Source organism: Pseudochaenichthys georgianus, chromosome 21, assembly GCF_902827115.2.
Source record: "Pseudochaenichthys georgianus chromosome 21, fPseGeo1.2, whole genome shotgun sequence".
Classification (NCBI taxonomy): domain Eukaryota; kingdom Metazoa; phylum Chordata; class Actinopteri; order Perciformes; family Channichthyidae; genus Pseudochaenichthys; species Pseudochaenichthys georgianus.
In genome coordinates, this window is record NC_047523.1 from 36,326,051 (window position 1) to 36,344,390 (window position 18,340).

Genomic DNA, 18,340 nt, shown 5'->3' on the forward strand with positions numbered 1-18,340 from the left:
CTCTTTAAAGTGAGGCACAAAGGTAACAAAAAGTACCCAAAAATGATGTTCTTGTCTATATTCAGCTTACCTATAAGCTAATGAAAGAGTAAAATTAATAAAATAATGTGCAGAGAATATTTTGCAGGTGTTCTTACCCTCTGCTGGAGTTGGAGGAGATAAGTCAGGCAGCTCTGTGTTTGAGGAGATGCTTCAGACTGATTCGGCCTCACCTCTCTGTCACTGCAGTTGCATTAAACACAATCTTGTTTACTCTGCAGGACAGTACAAAAAAAAAGTTCTCACAGATTCTTGTAACCCGTTCGGAAACATTCCAGTTTTTAAATGAGGCATAGTTACCTGACGAGATACTGATGCGGATCGCGATAACATCGTGCACGATGAAGTGTAAAATATACAACACAGCATCAGTGTCACAATAAGATTCAGTTTGAAAGACATACGAATGTTATTTATGACAATTTATATATGGATAAGAATCAGCTGTTTATCAACTATAGTAAAACATTGTGTAAGTTATCATGAACATTTGACGATCGACAAGCCTAATATTTAATGAAAACCCAAAATAAAAAAGGGTAGATAAGTGAAATAAAATATTGTTTTGATTTAATATAATATAATAAAGGGAGGCTGTGGCTCAGTGGGATATCGCGTTGATGTCAATTTGTCACTGGTCAATTTGTCCCTGGTCAAGACCCTTCACCCCTCATCCTGTGGGGATTTCCTAAAGTATTGATTGTAAGTCGCTTTGGATAAAAGCGTCTGACAAGAGACATGTTATGTAAGGTAGAAAGGTGACATTATGGGTTTAAGGTGAACTATGTTGTAATTTCTTTGTGATTTTGTTCATTTGCACAATTAAACAAAGGAAGAATCAAGTCGTGCAGGGGAGATTTTAAAAACAACCCTACTATAGACACAGAAGGAATCTGACCTTAATAAGCTTTATTAGCAAATACAAAAGAAATGTGACAGTGTGCGTGAGCTTCAACTGGTTGGACGTGTGTTCTTTTCAGAAGATTGAGGAAGACAAAAGAATAAAAGCATCCTAAAGCCGTTCAGCTCTAGCCAAGAGAGATGTGGGCAGGAATGTAACGGGACAGGACAAGCTTTGACAGGTCTATTATAAGTGCTGTCACTGATGCACTTTATATCCAGGGGAGACAGATCTTAAGCCCAGATATGGACAGCCAGTCACAGACTGAGCACCAAACAATAGTTTAACCGCTTTACAAAAATACCACATCATGTCATTATAGCACACGCATGCACTCTAACATACAGTAAGATGAAATAACAGCACGCTATTCTCAGGGGCATGTAGCTACTCTGAGCTAGCATGTCTCGTCTTCTCCTTTTGAAATGTAGCTTCACATGTGTGTCAAGAAGGATCAATGTTTGATTCTTTTCATATTTCAAGGTAAAGAGTAACATCAACAATACATTAAAGAGGACCTAAACAAACCTAATTGTTTCCTTAATATAATGACATCACTATGTAACACTCATGCTCCTATTGGCTAGCACTCCGACACATTGTACGTGATAGGCTAAGTGGAGGAACAGCTCTTAGTGGTTGACCAATCACAACAGAGCATGCAAGTTAGTGTATGTGTGTGTGTGTGTGTGTGTGTGTGTGTGTGTGTGTGTGTGTGTGTGTGTGTGTGTGTGTGTGTGTGTGTGTGTGTGTGTGTGTGTGTCTTGTGAGCAACAGGTTGACTAACCACAGGAGGGAGGAGTGTAACTTAAGAAGTCCAAGGCCTTAGTGATGTGTCAAAGGGAGTGACTGACCCTTTGTTCCCTTTGACAGCAAAACAATAATTGATGACATTTATGTTCTCACCCAAGTCTCTCTTTTTACCAAGTCATATGTGATGAGGTTTCATACGTATTGTGTAAAAGTAAAAAGGGTAGGCGGTACATTTGCACAACTCATAGGTATTTGATTTTGTATCTTTAAAGCTAAATAATGTAAATTAAAAATGATGGGACTGTCTAATAGTTGAAACTGCGAATGAAGGCTCTCTAGATATTAGTAATATTTGAATACACACACACATGTGCACGCACGCTCACACGCACGCATGCATGCGCACACACACAATGAGCTACAATGAGACCTGGTGTATTCTCACTCTAACGGTTCATTTTGTATGAGTGCAAACCACAAAAGATTAATCACACACACACACACACACACACACACACACACACACACGCTATTAAAGTGTTTCAATGATGTCCTTAATGGAGGAGAGACCCCTGCTTCCTGGAAACAGGCTATAATATCTGTGATTCCGAAGATAGGAAAAGACAGAAGTGAATGCAGTTCTTACAGACCTATTTCAGTTTTAAATATAGATTAGCGACTATTTTCCTCAATAATTTCAAAAAGACTTGAAAACATAGTTCCTGACTTAATTTACACTGATCAAACAGGATTCTTAAAAACAGGCAGACACAATATAATGTGAGACGTGCATTGCTTGTGATTGATAAAATGAGTAAAAACAATTCTGAGTCTTTAGCAATTAGCCTTTGACTCAGTGCGATGGGAGTTTCTGTATTTGGTGTTGCGCCGTTTCGGTTTTAATGAAAAAGTCATAGGATGTCTTAAATCCCTATACAATTTACCAACAGCCAGGATTAGGACTGTAGCGTTGGAGAGGGGGTGCCGTCAAGGTTGTCCTTTAAGACCCACCCTCTTCGCATTATTTATAGAACCACTCAATCAATGAGAGAACATGTTGAAATAACTGGAATTTATAAGAAATAGAGCACAAAATAGGTCTGTAAGCGGACGACATTTTGTTGACCCTCTCCAACCCAGATTCAAGCCTGCCTAAACTTATGTCATGCCTGGTACAATTCCGTTTTACTCAGGATATAAATTAAACATAAACAAGACCCAAACTCTTTATTACCACTACTCAACACAGGGGAACGTACGGGAAATGTACAATTTTAAGTGGAAAACCTCCAGTATTAAATACCTCGGTATTACTATACCAAAGAATTTGGTCAATATTTATAATATGCAGTGTTTCCCCTACCATTGTCTTGGAGGGGCGCTGCGCCCCGCCAACGGAGCCCCGCGCGCCCCCTGAAATTCAAGGTGTTTAAAAAAATGTTTAATTTGCCTGCTTTTCCTCTTTCAGTCAATGTCTATAGAGATACCAACAAAACAGTTCAATGATTGGAATCCAATGATATCCAGATATATATGGAATGGTCAGAATCCCAGAGTGCGACTAAAAACACTGCAGTTATCAAAAGAAAAGGGAGGAATTTCCCTTCCATGCTTTGAAGACTATAAAGCAGCACAATTAAGGTATTTAGTTTGCTGGTGCAATTGTGACTATGATGCAAAATGGAAAGACCTTGAACTGAGCCAACTAAACATACCCCTTTAATGTATATTAGGTGATAAATCCTCAAAGATTGCACACTTTGATAAATTAAGCCGCTGGACATTGGTTCCCCTCAATATTTGGTTCAAAATGTGCAAATAATTAAGACAGAAAATCCATGTTATTGAGATGGGTGGCGTTTGATAAAGATTTTAAACCAGCAGAGCTGGATTTTAGATTTAAACAATGGATTCATAAAGGCATTACATCATATTCCCTAATAGCTACCAGTACTGGCTTGTTTCCAACAGCTAACAGAAACCTGCACTTTGGAGCCCCAGGATTTCCCCAGGATGTACTTACAGCTCAGGCATCACTTTGATAGGAATATTAAAATGAATGGAAACACCGAATTTAACCTGATTGACATTGTTGTGGGCGCATACAAGGGCAACACCCAAAATAAACTGGTTTATAGAATATACTCCTGTCTACAATCTGCCAAGAACCACTCAACCCTATATGTGAAAGCCAAATGGGAGGTAGAAGCTAATATTACTATTACAGAAGAGGAATGGTCTATACAATCCACCACCTCCAGTTCTGGCCTTTGGAGAGAATTCTCATGGAAGAATATTATTCGATTTTATTCTAACTCCAATAATACAATACCATCAGAATGGCAGACCAGAATCTGGACCTTGCTGGAGGCAGTGTAGTCATATTATGGCTGGTCATTTCCACATATTCTGGAACTGTCCAGTGATCAAACCCTATTGGCTATAATAACGGAAATAAATTAAATTCTTGGCTTTGAGATTCCAAACAGTTTTGATGGGATTTATTTAGCTAATATACCAGTGGAATTTAGTGTTCGGGACAAGTATCTTCTTAACATATTACTGACAGCCAGCAAAAAGGCAATTGCCAAAAAATGGCTTGTGAAAGATCCGCCAACAAAGGGAGAATGGATAAACATTGTAAATTACTTGTTTCGTATGGAGAGGCTGACTTTTTCTCTAAGACTCTGTCGTGAAAAATGTGACAATTACTGGTCAAAATGGGGTTTGCACATGAAGAAGGGGGTCACATAACCCTGAGATAATTATTTTATTTTTGCTTTACTGTATGTTTCACACAGATTTGTTGCGAACACGTTGTGAGGGAGATCTTCTCATATCACAAGAATAATTGCTGAGAACATATTGATGATGTATTACCCCAGTGACCTGTATGTGTCCGGCAGTGGCTCAGTCAGTCAGGCAGTGGCTCAGTCAGTCCGGCAGTGGGGGGCTTGGACTGTGAGCCGTAGGGTTGCCGGTTCAAGTCCCAGACCAGACCTAAATATGGAGTGTGGACTGCGGACTGCTACTTGGAGAGGTCCCAGTTCACCTCCTGCCCTGCCGTGGTGCCCTTGAGCAAGGCACCGGACATCCTCATTCCCCCCCACTCCCATTGCTCCCCGGGCGCTGTGCAATAGCTGCCCACTGCTCCTAGCACTAGTCTCCTGTTACTAGGATGGGTGAAAAGCAGAGGACACATGTCACTGTGTGTGTGCTTTGCATGTGTGACCATTAAAGACGGTTTCATCCCTCCCAATTCTTCTTCTTCTTCTTCTTCTTCTTCTTCTTCTTCTTCTTCTTCTTCTTCTTCTTCTTCTTCTTCTTCTTCTTCTTCTTCTTCTTCTGGTGCATGCTGGGAGTTGTTGGAGTGTGACAGAAAAGAGGCTTCTCAATACTCAAATTTCCCCTCCTCGACTCCCCTCCTCGACTCCCCTCCTCGAGACTTAGACCCGCCCACAGGAGATGCGAGCGGAGGACCGAGGAGGGGAACCGAGGAGAGAGGAGGGGAAGCAGCAGACGTTTAAAGAAATGAGAACTCCTCTCCTCTGAGCGGTCATATTAAAGCGACGTCCGTTCATTATGACGTGGCAACAGCTGCATCAGCTGTCGAGTGTTTTGTCATATTTTATAATCTCTGTTAGATCAGCTGAACATTGTTCCCCCACATATTTTATTTGAATTCATTGAGAGTGCGGGATAATGAGACAATAACAGGCTACAGATGCGGACACACACACACAAATATATTTATATAAATATATACAATTTAAAGTATGAGAGCACTCTCATAATAACGTAACACAGTCAGAGACTGGATATACGCCCCCCCCCCCCCTCTCTCTCTGGTCGCTGAAATGGGGAATTGAAATTACGGGCCAAAAGTTGTATTTGCAAGTATTAAAAGTAAGGACATCAAACCAACTGAGACCCGTCTGTCCGCGGCATCTGCGCACTGTACAACACACACCTACACACTGTACAACACACACACCTACACACTGTACAACACACGCACCTACACACTGTACAACACACGCACCTACACACTGTACAACACGCTGTACAACACACGCACCTACACACTGTACAACACACACCTACACACTGTACAACACACACCTACACACTGTACAACACACACCTACATACTGTACCACACACACCTACAGCTGCTAAAGCATAATCAGGCTACAGCCGTTGTGTATTTTATTATGTGAAGCACTAAATGGTTTTAGAAAAATATGGACTCTTTGTAGATATCTACTAAACTAAAGCAAATAAAGAGAGTAGGCCTGTTGTACTGAGTGATATATATTTTACACACTGCTCTGCTTTCTGCAGGACCTCACAGCTGTTCTCACTGTAAACATCGCGTTGCGATGAGAGCAGGTTCTCAAATAATATCCAGGGGATGCATGCAGAGCTGTCATTGGCTGAGATAAGTCCGGCCGTGCGTCACGCCTCCACCGTTCCCGGAAATGCATCCGCGGAGGAGCCGTGGAGGAACCATCAGTGTATCCTCGGTTATAGCTCCTCCAGAGAGCCTCCTCGATGCTCGATCCTCGGTCCTCGGTGTGCATTTAGAGAAATGAGACGTCCTTCAAAATGGCGCCTGAAATTCATTTCCGGGTCACTACCGGAGGACCGAGGAGTCGAGGAGTCGAGGAGGGGAAATTTGAGTATTGAGAAGCCTCTAAAGAGAAGAGCGAGATTTTTTTCGTTATATTTTCCGTTTATTTTTGTGTAATGGGTGTTTATTTAATATAGTTTATCGGTGGTGGTTTTGATTTTCTGTACTTTTCGTGCTTTTTGGTGGTGTTTTTGGGGTGTTTTGTGGGCTTCTCCTGCCGGTGTCTCGCCGGCCGGCGTCTGACGCCATGGTAAATGGAGAGTTTGCCAAACTCACGAGGAAGCACGGCATTAAAATCGCAGCCGGCTTCCCATGCACTGTGGAGGAGATCGGGCTGGCTGTGGGAGAGAAGGTCGGGCACAGCAGCATTAAGTCCCTGGCGCGGATGAACAGCGCGGTGGTGATCTTTCTGGATCAGGTGGAGAAGGCGAACCGCGTCATCGAGACGGGCATCGTGGTGAGAGAAATGTTTGTCCAAGTACAGCCGCTGATGCTTCCCGCAACCAAAGTTGTACTGTCTAATATCCCTCCCTTCATAACTGATGAGTTCCTCAGTAGAGAACTGTCCAGACACGGGAAACTTGTTTCTCCCGTAAAAAAGATGCTGTCTGGATGTAAGTCTCAGTTACTGAAACACGTAAGAGGCTTCTCAATACTCAAATTTCCCCTCCTCGACTCCCCTCCTCGACTCCCCTCCTCGAGACTTAGACCCGCCCACAGGAGATGCGAGCGGAGGACCGAGGAGGGGAACCGAGGAGAGAGGAGGGGAAGCAGCAGACGTTTAAAGAAATGAGAACTCCTCTCCTCTGAGCGGTCATATTAAAGCGACGTCCGTTCATTATGACGTGGCAACAGCTGCATCAGCTGTCGAGTGTTTTGTCATATTTTATAATCTCTGTTAGATCAGCTGAACATTGTTCCCCCACATATTTTATTTGAATTCATTGAGAGTGCGGTATAATGAGACAATAACAGGCTACAGATGCGGACACACACACACAAATATATTTATATAAATATATACAATTTAAAGTATGAGAGCACTCTCATAATAACGTAACACAGTCAGAGACTGGATATACGCCCCCCCCCCCCCTCTCTCTCTGGTCGCTGAAATGGGGAATTGAAATTACGGGCCAAAAGTTGTATTTGCAAGTATTAAAAGTAAGGACATCAAACCAACTGAGACCCGTCTGTCCGCGGCATCTGCGCACTGTACAACACACACCTACACACTGTACAACACACACACCTACACACTGTACAACACACGCACCTACACACTGTACAACACACGCACCTACACACTGTACAACACACGCACCTACACACTGTACAACACACTGTACAACACACGCACCTACACACTGTACAACACACACCTACACACTGTACAACACACACCTACACACTGTACAACACACACACCTACACACTGTACAACACACGCACCTACACACTGTACAACACACGCACCTACACACTGTACAACACACACCTACACACTGTACAACACACACACCTACACACTGTACAACACACGCACCTACACACTGTACAACACACGCACCTACACACTGTACAACACACGCACCTACACACTGTACAACACACACCTACATACTGTACCACACACACCTACAGCTGCTAAAGCATAATCAGGCTACAGCCGTTGTGTATTTTATTATGTGAAGCACTAAATGGTTTTAGAAAAATATGGACTCTTTGTAGATATCTACTAAACTAAAGCAAATAAAGAGAGTAGGCCTGTTATACTGAGTGATATATATTTTACACACTGCTCTGCTTTCTGCAGGACCTCACAGCTGTTCTCACTGTAAACATCGCGTTGCGATGAGAGCAGGTTCTCAAATAATATCCAGGGGATGCATGCAGAGCTGTCATTGGCTGAGATAAGTCCGGCCGTGCGTCACGCCTCCACCGTTCCCGGAAATGCATCCGCGGAGGAGCCGTGGAGGAACCATCAGTGTATCCTCGGTTATAGCTCCTCCAGAGAGCCTCCTCGATGCTCGATCCTCGGTCCTCGGTGTGCATTTAGAGAAATGAGACGTCCTTCAAAATGGCGCGCTGAAATTCATTTCCGGGTCACTACCGGAGGACCGAGGAGTCGAGGAGTCGAGGAGGGGAAATTTGAGTATTGAGAAGCCTCTGTAGTGTCTCACCGCAGACAAGTGTATATGATACTGAACAATCGGAATGCGGAGCTTAACCTCCGTTTTTACGTTAAAGTAGATGATTATGACTATGTGATTTTTGCAACATCATCAGTTATGAAGTGTTTTGGTTGCGGGGAGGAGGGGCACACCATGAATGCCTGTCCGAGGCGCGGGGATCCGGCTCCGCCTGGTCCGGATGACCCGCAGGCTGGGCCGTCCAACGTGCCAGCGGCGGGGTCGTCCACCGCTGCGCCGGGGCCGGCCGCGCCGAGACCCCCGGCTGTGCCGGGGCTGTCCGTTGCGCCGAGGCCGCCGGTGGCTGCGCCGAGGCGGACTGCCGCGCCGGCGGCCGGTGCGCCGGTTGTAATGGAGCAGCAGGTGGCTGCTGCTGAGGGAGGGATGTCACCCACGGTGGCGGCCGCTACGGTGGTAGAGGGCCCCCCTCCGGAGGCGGCCGCTGCTGCTGACAGCAACGCTGCTCCTGAGCAGTCGGCGGTGGCGTGCGATGTGCCGTCTCGGACGCGGGGCGGGCGGGGGCGCGCTGTACAGCGCGGTTCTGCTGCTGTGCCTGGCTTGCGGTGCGGTGGTGTTGCACAGAGTGTGGGGGTGGGTGATTATGTCCAGGAAAATGAGGTGGTGGTTTTGTGTGATGCAGAAGAAAAGGGCGATGGGAGAAAAAAAGATAAAAAAACAAATACAACTGGTGAAAAAAAACCTGGAATAATCAATGAACCACAAGGTGATTTGACAAAAGAAAATATAGGCACAGGTGAAGTCAGTAAAACACAGGAGGAAGATAGGGAAACACATTTGGACAAAACAAGAGAGGAGAAGAAAACATGGGGTGAGCAGGTGGAGGTTGCTGAAATGGAGGAAGAGGAGGTTGCAACAGAAATGATAAATAAGAAAAAGACTGCTACTAAACGCAGGAGAAGTAAAAAGGATGTACCAACCGTTGCAAAAAGCATTAAAGTAGTGAGTGAGGGAAAGGAAGAAAGAGAGCAAGAACAGGCGGATGAGAGTTGGGATGATTGTGTGTCTGACAGCAGTGATGTGCCAGGTTTTATGAGCAGTAGCCAACAAAAAAAAATGTACTCGGCCGAAATGATAAAAAATTACCTGGTGCAGACAAAAAACCAACACAATGTGATCATAGAAGAATATTTCCCAGATTTGTCAGTTTTTTGTGCCTCAGCAAGACTCCACATGAGCCGGAAAGAGCAGTCTGTCCTGGATGAGCTGGAAATATACAGACTAAAAAGAATTGTTACAAAAGTGAGGAAGCAAATGGGCAGCGTTGATTTTAAAAACCTCGATGTCTGTGTTTAATTTATTTGTTTTTATTTTTGCTTTTAACATCTCACTTGAAATGGACACTTTTAGTGTGGGAAGTTTAAATGTAAATGGAGCCAGAGAGGAAAGAAAGAGGGCTTTAATATTTCAGACTGCAAAAATAAAACATATCGATGTCCTCTTTTTACAAGAGACGCACAGCGACGTTTTTAATGAGACGGACTGGAGAAAGGAGTGGGAGGGGGAAGTCATTTTAAGCCACAACACCTCTCTTAGTGGGGGGGTGGGCTTCCTCCTCTCCAAGTCTTTTAGTCCTGTCTCTCTGGAGGTCGAGCATTTTATCAATGGGAGGTTGCTTTTAATAAAAGCACGGTTTGACCTTTTTACAGCTGTTTTTGTGAATGTGTATGCTCCAACAAACGGTGCAGAGAGGAAGCTGTTTTTACTCAAAGTTAACGATGTTTTAAACGGTTGTGCCACGGAGGATTTTTTATTCTTGGGTGGGGATTTTAATTGTACAGAAAATGCATCTTTGGATCGCAACCATACAGAGCCGCATCCAGCTTCCCAGCATGCTCTGAGGCAGCTGGTCCACTCCCACGGCCTGGTGGATGTATGGAGAAGGATGCACGCAGACACCAGGCAGTACACCTGGTCCCACATCAGAGAGAATAGAATCTCATCAGCTAGACTAGATCGTTTTTATTGTTTTAAGCATCATTTTAATATTTTTAAAATGTGCAGCATATCACCTGCTGGTTTTACGGATCACTCTTTGCTTTTATGTAATGTTTTTATTAGAAATGTTTTACCCAGAAGTGCATATTGGCATTTTAACTCGGTTTTAACATTTGATAAACATTTTAAAGAGGCCCTTATTTATTTCTGGAGTGTTTTTAGGCAGAGAAAGGGAGATTTTAGCAGTCTTAGGCAGTGGTGGGACCATGGTAAGACTGAGATAAGATTGCTCTGCCAACAGCACACCCTCAATGTCACAAAAGACATCATTAGATCTATGAAAGACCTGGAGAGTGATATCGTGGAACTAGAAACAATAAGTGAAACCACAGGAGATCGAGGATATATTTAAATCCTCAAAGAGAAAAAAATGGCTTTAGCCAACCTGCTGGACGTTAAAGTTCAGGGTGCACTAGTCAGGTCCCGGTTCCTCAACACCAACGAGATGGATGCTCCCACTAGCTTCTTCTTCGGCCTGGAGAAAAAGAATGGGCAGAGGCGAGTGATCCACTCACTGCTGTCAGACACAGGGCAGGAAATAACAGAGCCAAGCCAGATCAGGAGGCGAGCTGTGAGCTTTTATTCCACCCTATACACAAGCGAGTATGAGGAGGGGGAAACTCTGTCCGAGGGGTTCTGCAAAGAACTACCTCAGGTCTCCGAGGAGACCAACTCACAGCTCGAAGGGCCGTTAAAGATCCAGGAGCTGCAGACCGCCCTGCAAGGCATGCAGGGACGGCGGGCTCCTGGTATCGATGGCCTCTCCGTAGAGTTTTATAAAGCCTACTGGGACGTCTTGTCACATGACATTTTAGACGTTTTTAATGAAAGTCTGGCCTCTGGCTCGATGCCGATGTCCTGCAGGAGAGCGGTGATCACGCTGCTACCAAAAAAAGGAAACCTGCAGGACATCAAAAACTGGCGCCCTGTGTCTCTGCTGTGTGTGGATTACAAACTTCTGTCCAAGGCTTTGGCCACCAGGCTGGGGAGGGCTGTGGAGCAGGTCATCCACCGGGACCAGACCTACTGTGTGCCCGGCAGGTCCATGGTGGACAATGTCCACCTAATTCGAGATGTTTTGGAGGTCTCCAGCTCATTGGGCATTGATACTGGTCTGATTTCTCTAGATCAGGAAAAGGCTTTCGACCGCGTTGAGCACAGCTTCCTCTGGAAAGTAATGGAGAAGTTTGGGTTCAGCGCTGGTTTCATAGCCAAGATCAAGGTGTTGTACAATAAGATTGAGAGTGTGCTGAAGTTCAACGGTGGGCTGTGTGCTCCGTTTAGAGTGTGTAGAGGGGTCCGACAGGGCTGTGCTCTGTCTGGCATGCTCTATGCACTCTCCCTAGAACCCCTCCTCAACAAAATACGCTCCAAACTGCAAGGGCTGTTTTTACCTGGTTTTAGTGGAGGCATGGTTTTATCAGCATATGCGGATGATATCATTGTTTTTATTAGAGACCAAAAAGAGACAGACATTTTAGTTAACATCGTGAGGGATTTTAGTTCAGCATCGGCAGCGAGGGTGAACTGGAAGAAAAGTGAGGCCCTCGCTGTCGGTGAGTGGAGTGGCGGTCTCCCAGTTCTTCCCCAGAACATGCTATGGAAGAAAGATGGGCTAAAGTACCTGGGTGTGTTCCTGGGTAATACAAGCATAGTCCTGAGGAACTGGGAGGACGTCATAGCAAAGATAGAGGGAAAGCTGTCCAAGTGGAGGTGGCTGCTCCCTCAGATGTCTTTTAAAGGTAGAGTGTTGGTTTTAAACAACCTTGTGGCATCCCAACTGTGGCACCGTCTCACCTGTGTGGACCCTCCCTCGGGCTTACTAGCCCAAATACAAAAGAAGTTGGTGGATTTCTTTTGGGAGGGTCTACACTGGGTGCCACAGGGGGTGCTGTTTTTATCTAGAGAGGAGGGGGGACAGGGCCTTATCCACCTGGCCAGCCGAACAGCCACTTTTAGGATACAGTTTTTACAGAGGTATCTGACTGGCCCGGCTGATTTGGTGTGGAGAGATGTGAGCAGCTGCATTCTCCGACGCGTGAGTAACCTGGGGCTGGATGCTGCTCTGTTTTTAACTGATTTAAACATTTTAAAGTTAAGTGGGCTACCTCCTTTTTATCAGGGTGTTTTTAAATCTTGGGCCCTTTTTAACCATAAAAGGTGTCCAAGGCTCACTCTCTGTACTGGTTGTTGAGGGAGCCTCTCATTCACAGAGCCAGGTTGGACGTCAGCAGCAGCGAAACACCCGGCCTGACGGTGGCGCTGTGCCGATCCAAGACCCTGTGCCTTCAGCAGCTAGTGGATGCAGTGGGGCCGGAGCTGAGCGATGCCCGGGCCTTGGGCTCTCTGCTGGGTCTGCACTCTGTCCGGGTGGCCGAGAGGATCCTGCAACTCTGGAGCCAGATCCTCTGCCCTGATGACAAAAGACTTTTAAGGAGCTATGGACAGGGAAGAGCCAAGCCGGACCCAGCAGACCCTTTCCCGGAGATCTACCTGAGCCCAGGGCTCGGAGAACTGACCGGCCCCCTGCTCAAGGTCGCAAACCAAGGACAAATGACCATCCACAAAGCTGACAAAAAAACAATTTACATGAACATTGTAAAGACGACTAACAGAAATGTGCTGAAGGACAGGGCCTCCACTGTGTGGAGCACCAGACTGGGTGCAGGAGGCGGACCAGGCCCACAGTGGAGGGTTTTATACAAACCTCCCATAAAAAAACGTACTGCCGACCTCCAGTGGAGAATTTTACACGGTGCCATCGCCTGTAATTCTTTTATCTCCATTATTAATCCTGCTGTTTTTAATAAGTGTCCATTTTGTGGTTTTAGAGAGACTGTTTTCCATGTTTTTACAGAGTGCAAGAGACTCACGGGTTTCTTCTCTCTTTTAACATTGGTTTTTAGTCTTTTTAGTATAGCTTTTACCGAGAGTGTTTTTATCATGGGGGCTCCATATAAAAAGACGAACAAGGAAAAGTGGCAGCTCCTGAATTACTTCTCTGGCGAAACAAAAATGGCCATTTATTTAAGTAGGAAAAACAGGGTTGAAAATAAGAAAGGGGAAGAGGCAAAAGCGATCTGGCTGTGCAACATCAGAGCCAGACTCTGGCTGGAGCATCGTTTTTATAAACATATTGGAGACTTGGATGCTTTTAAACAACGTTGGTGTTATGAGGATATTGTGTGTTCTGTGGTGGATGAGGATTTGCACTTTGCACAAGTTTTTAAGACATAGGTTTTTAATGTATTATTTTAAGTGATTCGTTCATTTTATTGCACAATGAAGCACTTTATTGATCGAATGTATTCTTCTTCTTCTTCTTCTTCTTCTTCTTCTTCTTCTTCTTCTTCTTCTTCTTCTTCTTCTTCTTCTTCTTCTTCTTCTTCTTCTTCTTCTTCTTCTTCTTCTTCTTCTTCTTCTTCTTCTTCTTCTTCTTCTTGTTATTTGTTGTTTCTTTTGTAATGTCTTACCCACTTAAAAAAAAAAAAATTAATGAAGAAGGCCCAGCAGCGACTACACTTCCTGAGGGTGCTTCGGCACTGACTGAACAAGAAACTACTGGTGTCCTTCTACGGGGCAACCATCGAGATCGTGCTGTCATACTCCATCTCTGTGTGGTAAGCTGGCTGCTCAGCTGCAGACAAGAAAGTCCTGCAGAGAGTGATTAGGATGGCAGAGAAAACCGTCGGCTGCCCCCTGTCCTCTCTGGAACACATCTCCACCTCCCGCCGCCTCAGCAGAGCAAACACATAAAACAGCTTTCACCCAGGTCACAGACTGTTCTCTCTCCTGCCTTGTGGGAGGAGATACAGGAGCTTCAAATCACGGACAAACAGACTTAAAAACAGGTTCTACCCCTGGGCCGTCAGGCAGCTTAACCACCAAACGTAATGTAATGACCGTAACCATCCTCACACATGTATACGCCTTATACATATTTTTAATGGACTTCAAAACTATTTTTATACCAATATTTTTTACCATTTATTCCCCCTGTGTGATTTTTTATGTTGTCTGTCCTACTGCCGTGTTTTTAATGTTATGTATGTCTAGTTATTGCACACTGGGACAGGGTTGCACTCTGATTCTCGTTATATTTTTAGTACAATGACAATAAAAGGCTTTAACTAATTATCTTGAACTTTAACTAATTTGTATTGTCAGCCTCAATATGATTGTTTATCTACATTTTAACTCCCCATTATTGCAAAAGACAATACATGTATATGATCAAGGGCAATGGTAAAATAAACATGTGTTAGCACTCAAGATTTATTTTGGTTATTGTTATATTGTATCTTCAGTGTTTTGGAGAACCAAACCTGTTATGTGTTAGTAAACTTTCTCTCCTTTTTCTCTCTCTGGCTCTCTCTTACACATAAACACACACACAAACACACACGACAGCTTTGTCTCTTTGTTTGAAGTTTCACACTGACAACGACATAATCAACCAGTCTGTATTGCATTCTGTCCCAGTCCGTCATTACAGTATTTTAGAATCACACGAGTAAGACTGAAGTATCTTAAGGGTAACAATGAGCTTGATAGATTTTCTAAACCATGGGTATAACGAGGCATAAATCACTGGGTTCAGACAGGAGTTAAAATACAGCAACCAGACTACAATGGGTGAGGTTGAACTACTATTTTCAATATCCTCACCTATAAGGGATGCAGTGTAATATGGAAAAAAACATATTAGAAACACAAGGACAACAACACCAAGAGTCCTGGCTGCTTTCATCTCAGATTTCTTAGCAGTTGCACCAACTGAACGTTGCATAGTGACAGCTCTAACATGGGATCGCATGGCTCGAGCCTGAGACACAGCCACCACAAACACTCTGATATACAGAACTATGATAACAGTAATGGGGGCAATAAAGTTAACAACTAAGTCAACAGCTCCTGTGATATTGTCAATGACAGCTACACACTCTCCATGGCAAGAATTATGTGAATCAGGTTGTCTCAGAAAGTCCTTTAAAATTAGACAATTATAGATAACAGAGCCAATCCAACAAAGACAGATGCAGATTTTTGTTCTGTTGAGAGTTACTCTGGTGGTGTAATGTAGAGGGTCACAAATAGCAAAATAACGATCAATGGATATGAGCACCATGTTTCCAACAGTAGAAGAGGTAATGATAAAACCAACAATATTATACAGAGCACACGTCAGGTCACCCAAGTACCAGCAAGCCTCTGTTAGAAGGATTGTAACAGGCATCAAAAATAGGCCCACAAGGAAGTCTGAGACTGCCAGGGAGAGGATGAGGAGGTTAGTGGGGGTGTGGAGCTGCCTGGAAAAGAAGAATATCATCATAAATAAGATTATCAACAATAGCTTGTAACAACAAACAGCAGTAAAACACAAAAAAAGGCATTTGAATGGATATGCATTTGTTGTGGAGTGCCTCAGGTTTGAATATGTTATCATTTAAAACAGCACAACTATTATTTGAGACATTCATTAAAAGGAATATATGCGTTGCTAAATCATGTTACTTTTCAATCATGAACATACAGTATACAAGCTTAAGCTGAACGTTTGTCTGTGCCTGAAGTGGGAGATAGAGATGATGACCAGCAGGTTGAGAGCTGCAGTGATCAGAGTGATGAAGGACAGCAGGATGTAAGCGAGCAGGACATCTGACTGAGCTGGCGTAGGCTTCCTGCAGGAGTTGTTGAAGAGTTGTGGAAAGCAGAGTTCATCCATTTGGGAAGTCTCCATCTTCAGAGAGACGTCTTGAGAAGCTGCTGTGTTCTGGCAAAGCTCTCTGTTCTACAGCTGATATATCTCTTCTCATCCGTCCTGCCCCTACTATTACTTTCTCTCATGCTAAGACTGAAATCCCGAAGCTCTACTTTGTTTTCTGCAGTCATCTTCATCTCAGTCTTCATCACTTCCATACAACTTGTTGTTTTCGTATTTCCCGGCATTGACATCATCTTATTTGATTATGATGCCCACTTTTTCCTAGTCATCAAGAGTGATTTTACAGTGTAAATAATCTTAAAAGATTATCCTTTTTCGTGAAGTATTGAAACCAAGTGGGCCATGCTGATAAATTACATTGTGGGAGTGGCTCCTCAGAGTTATGGTCAAAGGATCAATGAAGCCAACTTGCTTCTAGACAATGGATTAGGTCATTTAGCCTTTTGGGCCTGGTTGTTCCAGGGTTATTTTGAAACAAAAACGACATAAAGGCAAGAGATTGGGAAGGCCAATGAGATTGACTGTTGGATCGTCTCAAGAAAGTTCTGGCAGCCCCCAGATGACTCAGGAAAGGGACATAGGGTTTCAGAGTGTTCAGCTCAGGAGGAGAGCTTCTGATATCCTGATACTGTGAGGCACTTTGAAGGGCTCCCAAACACATCCAAAATGTTGTTGATGGATAATGAAAAGTTGGAAGATTATAGGGAAGCTTTGCCCATATCCCAATATCACAGCGCCAGGTATGGATGAGATTTGCCCAGGAATATTAAAGGCTCTACATGTCTCTTCAATCTTGAGTGATGGTCAAGGGCTAACTCCTCTTTTATATCAAGGTATCATGTTGCTCAACCACCCAGGAAAAGCTTATGCCAAGGTACTTAAAGGAAGATCTGACCAATTGTATTTAATATCTTGCTGTCGTGCTTAGCTGTCCCCCTTTGTTAGAAGCATCCTTATACTTACTGTACATAGTAAAACCATTTACTGCTGAAAGGATTGATGAAAGGGTGTCAGAGGCCTCGGTGTGGTGAGACAAGGAATTCTTAACTTTTCACATGGAATTCACAACTTATGGTAAATATTTGCATCTTACAATATGTTTTTTCTCCATTCCTTTAGCTTTGACATTAACAAACACAGACACAGACACACACACACACGCACACACAAACACACACACACGTTCACAATACACGTACACATATGCACATACTTATTTTAATCTAGTAAAAGATGCTTCACTAGACCGCTCAGCCAACACATTCTCACTCCCAACTTGGCCTATGTTGACGTTATGTCAGGGTCCCTGTCGACACTTTCCAACGCAAGGGGGGGCCCTTTAGCGTCAAGTTTTAACTATCAGGGAATCCCATTGACTTGCATAGAGCTCCCTGAACGTTGGTAATAGACAAGTTGGGATCGCGGCGAAATGCTCTCCGTAGATCCATTCTCACAGCGTTTATCAACCTTTTTCTTACTCAATATCAAGGCAAGGTAAGACAAGGCAAGGCAAGTTTATTTATATAGCACTTTTCAACACAAGGCAATTCAAAGTGCTTTACAAAAAATGAAAGACATTAAGCATTAAAAAAGAAAAGCTAGTAAAATAAACATTAAAAGGAAAAAGTACATGGATAAAAGTTACAGTGAAGTTTAAGATATGAATAGTTCAATTAAAAGCAGCGACAAAAAGAAAAGTCTTCAGCCTGGATTTAAAAGTAGTAAGAGTTGCAGCGGACCTGCAGGTTTCTGGGAGTTTGTTCCAGATATTTGGAGCATAATAACTGAACGCTGCTTTACCATGTTTAGTTCTGACTCTGGGGACAGAAAGCTGACCAGTCCCTGAAGACCTGAGAGATCTGGATGGTTCATAATTTAGCAGGAGGTCAGAAATGTATTTTGGGCCTAAACCATTCAGTGCTTTATAAACCAGCAGCAGTATTTTTAAATCTATTCTTTGACACACAGGAAGCCAGTGTAAAGACTTCAGAACTGGAGTGATGTGATCCACTTTCTTAGTGTTAGTGAGGACTCGAGCAGCGGCGTTCTGAATCAGCTGCAGCTTCCTAATAGATTTTTTA

General features: G+C 43.8%; 1 protein-coding gene across 1 annotated transcript; it reads right to left on the reverse strand.

Annotated features, from left to right (window-relative positions):
- Positions 1 to 15,023: 15,023 nt before the first annotated feature.
- On the reverse strand, positions 15,024 to 16,274 carry LOC117467028 (trace amine-associated receptor 13c-like). The gene is made up of 2 exons (XM_034110586.1): positions 16,102 to 16,274; positions 15,024 to 15,843 (listed from the first exon to the last, which is right to left on the reverse strand). Exons 1-2 carry the CDS (start codon positions 16,272 to 16,274, stop codon positions 15,024 to 15,026), a joined length of 993 nt encoding a protein of 330 aa, XP_033966477.1.
- Between the last annotated feature and the right edge of the window lie 2,066 nt (positions 16,275 to 18,340).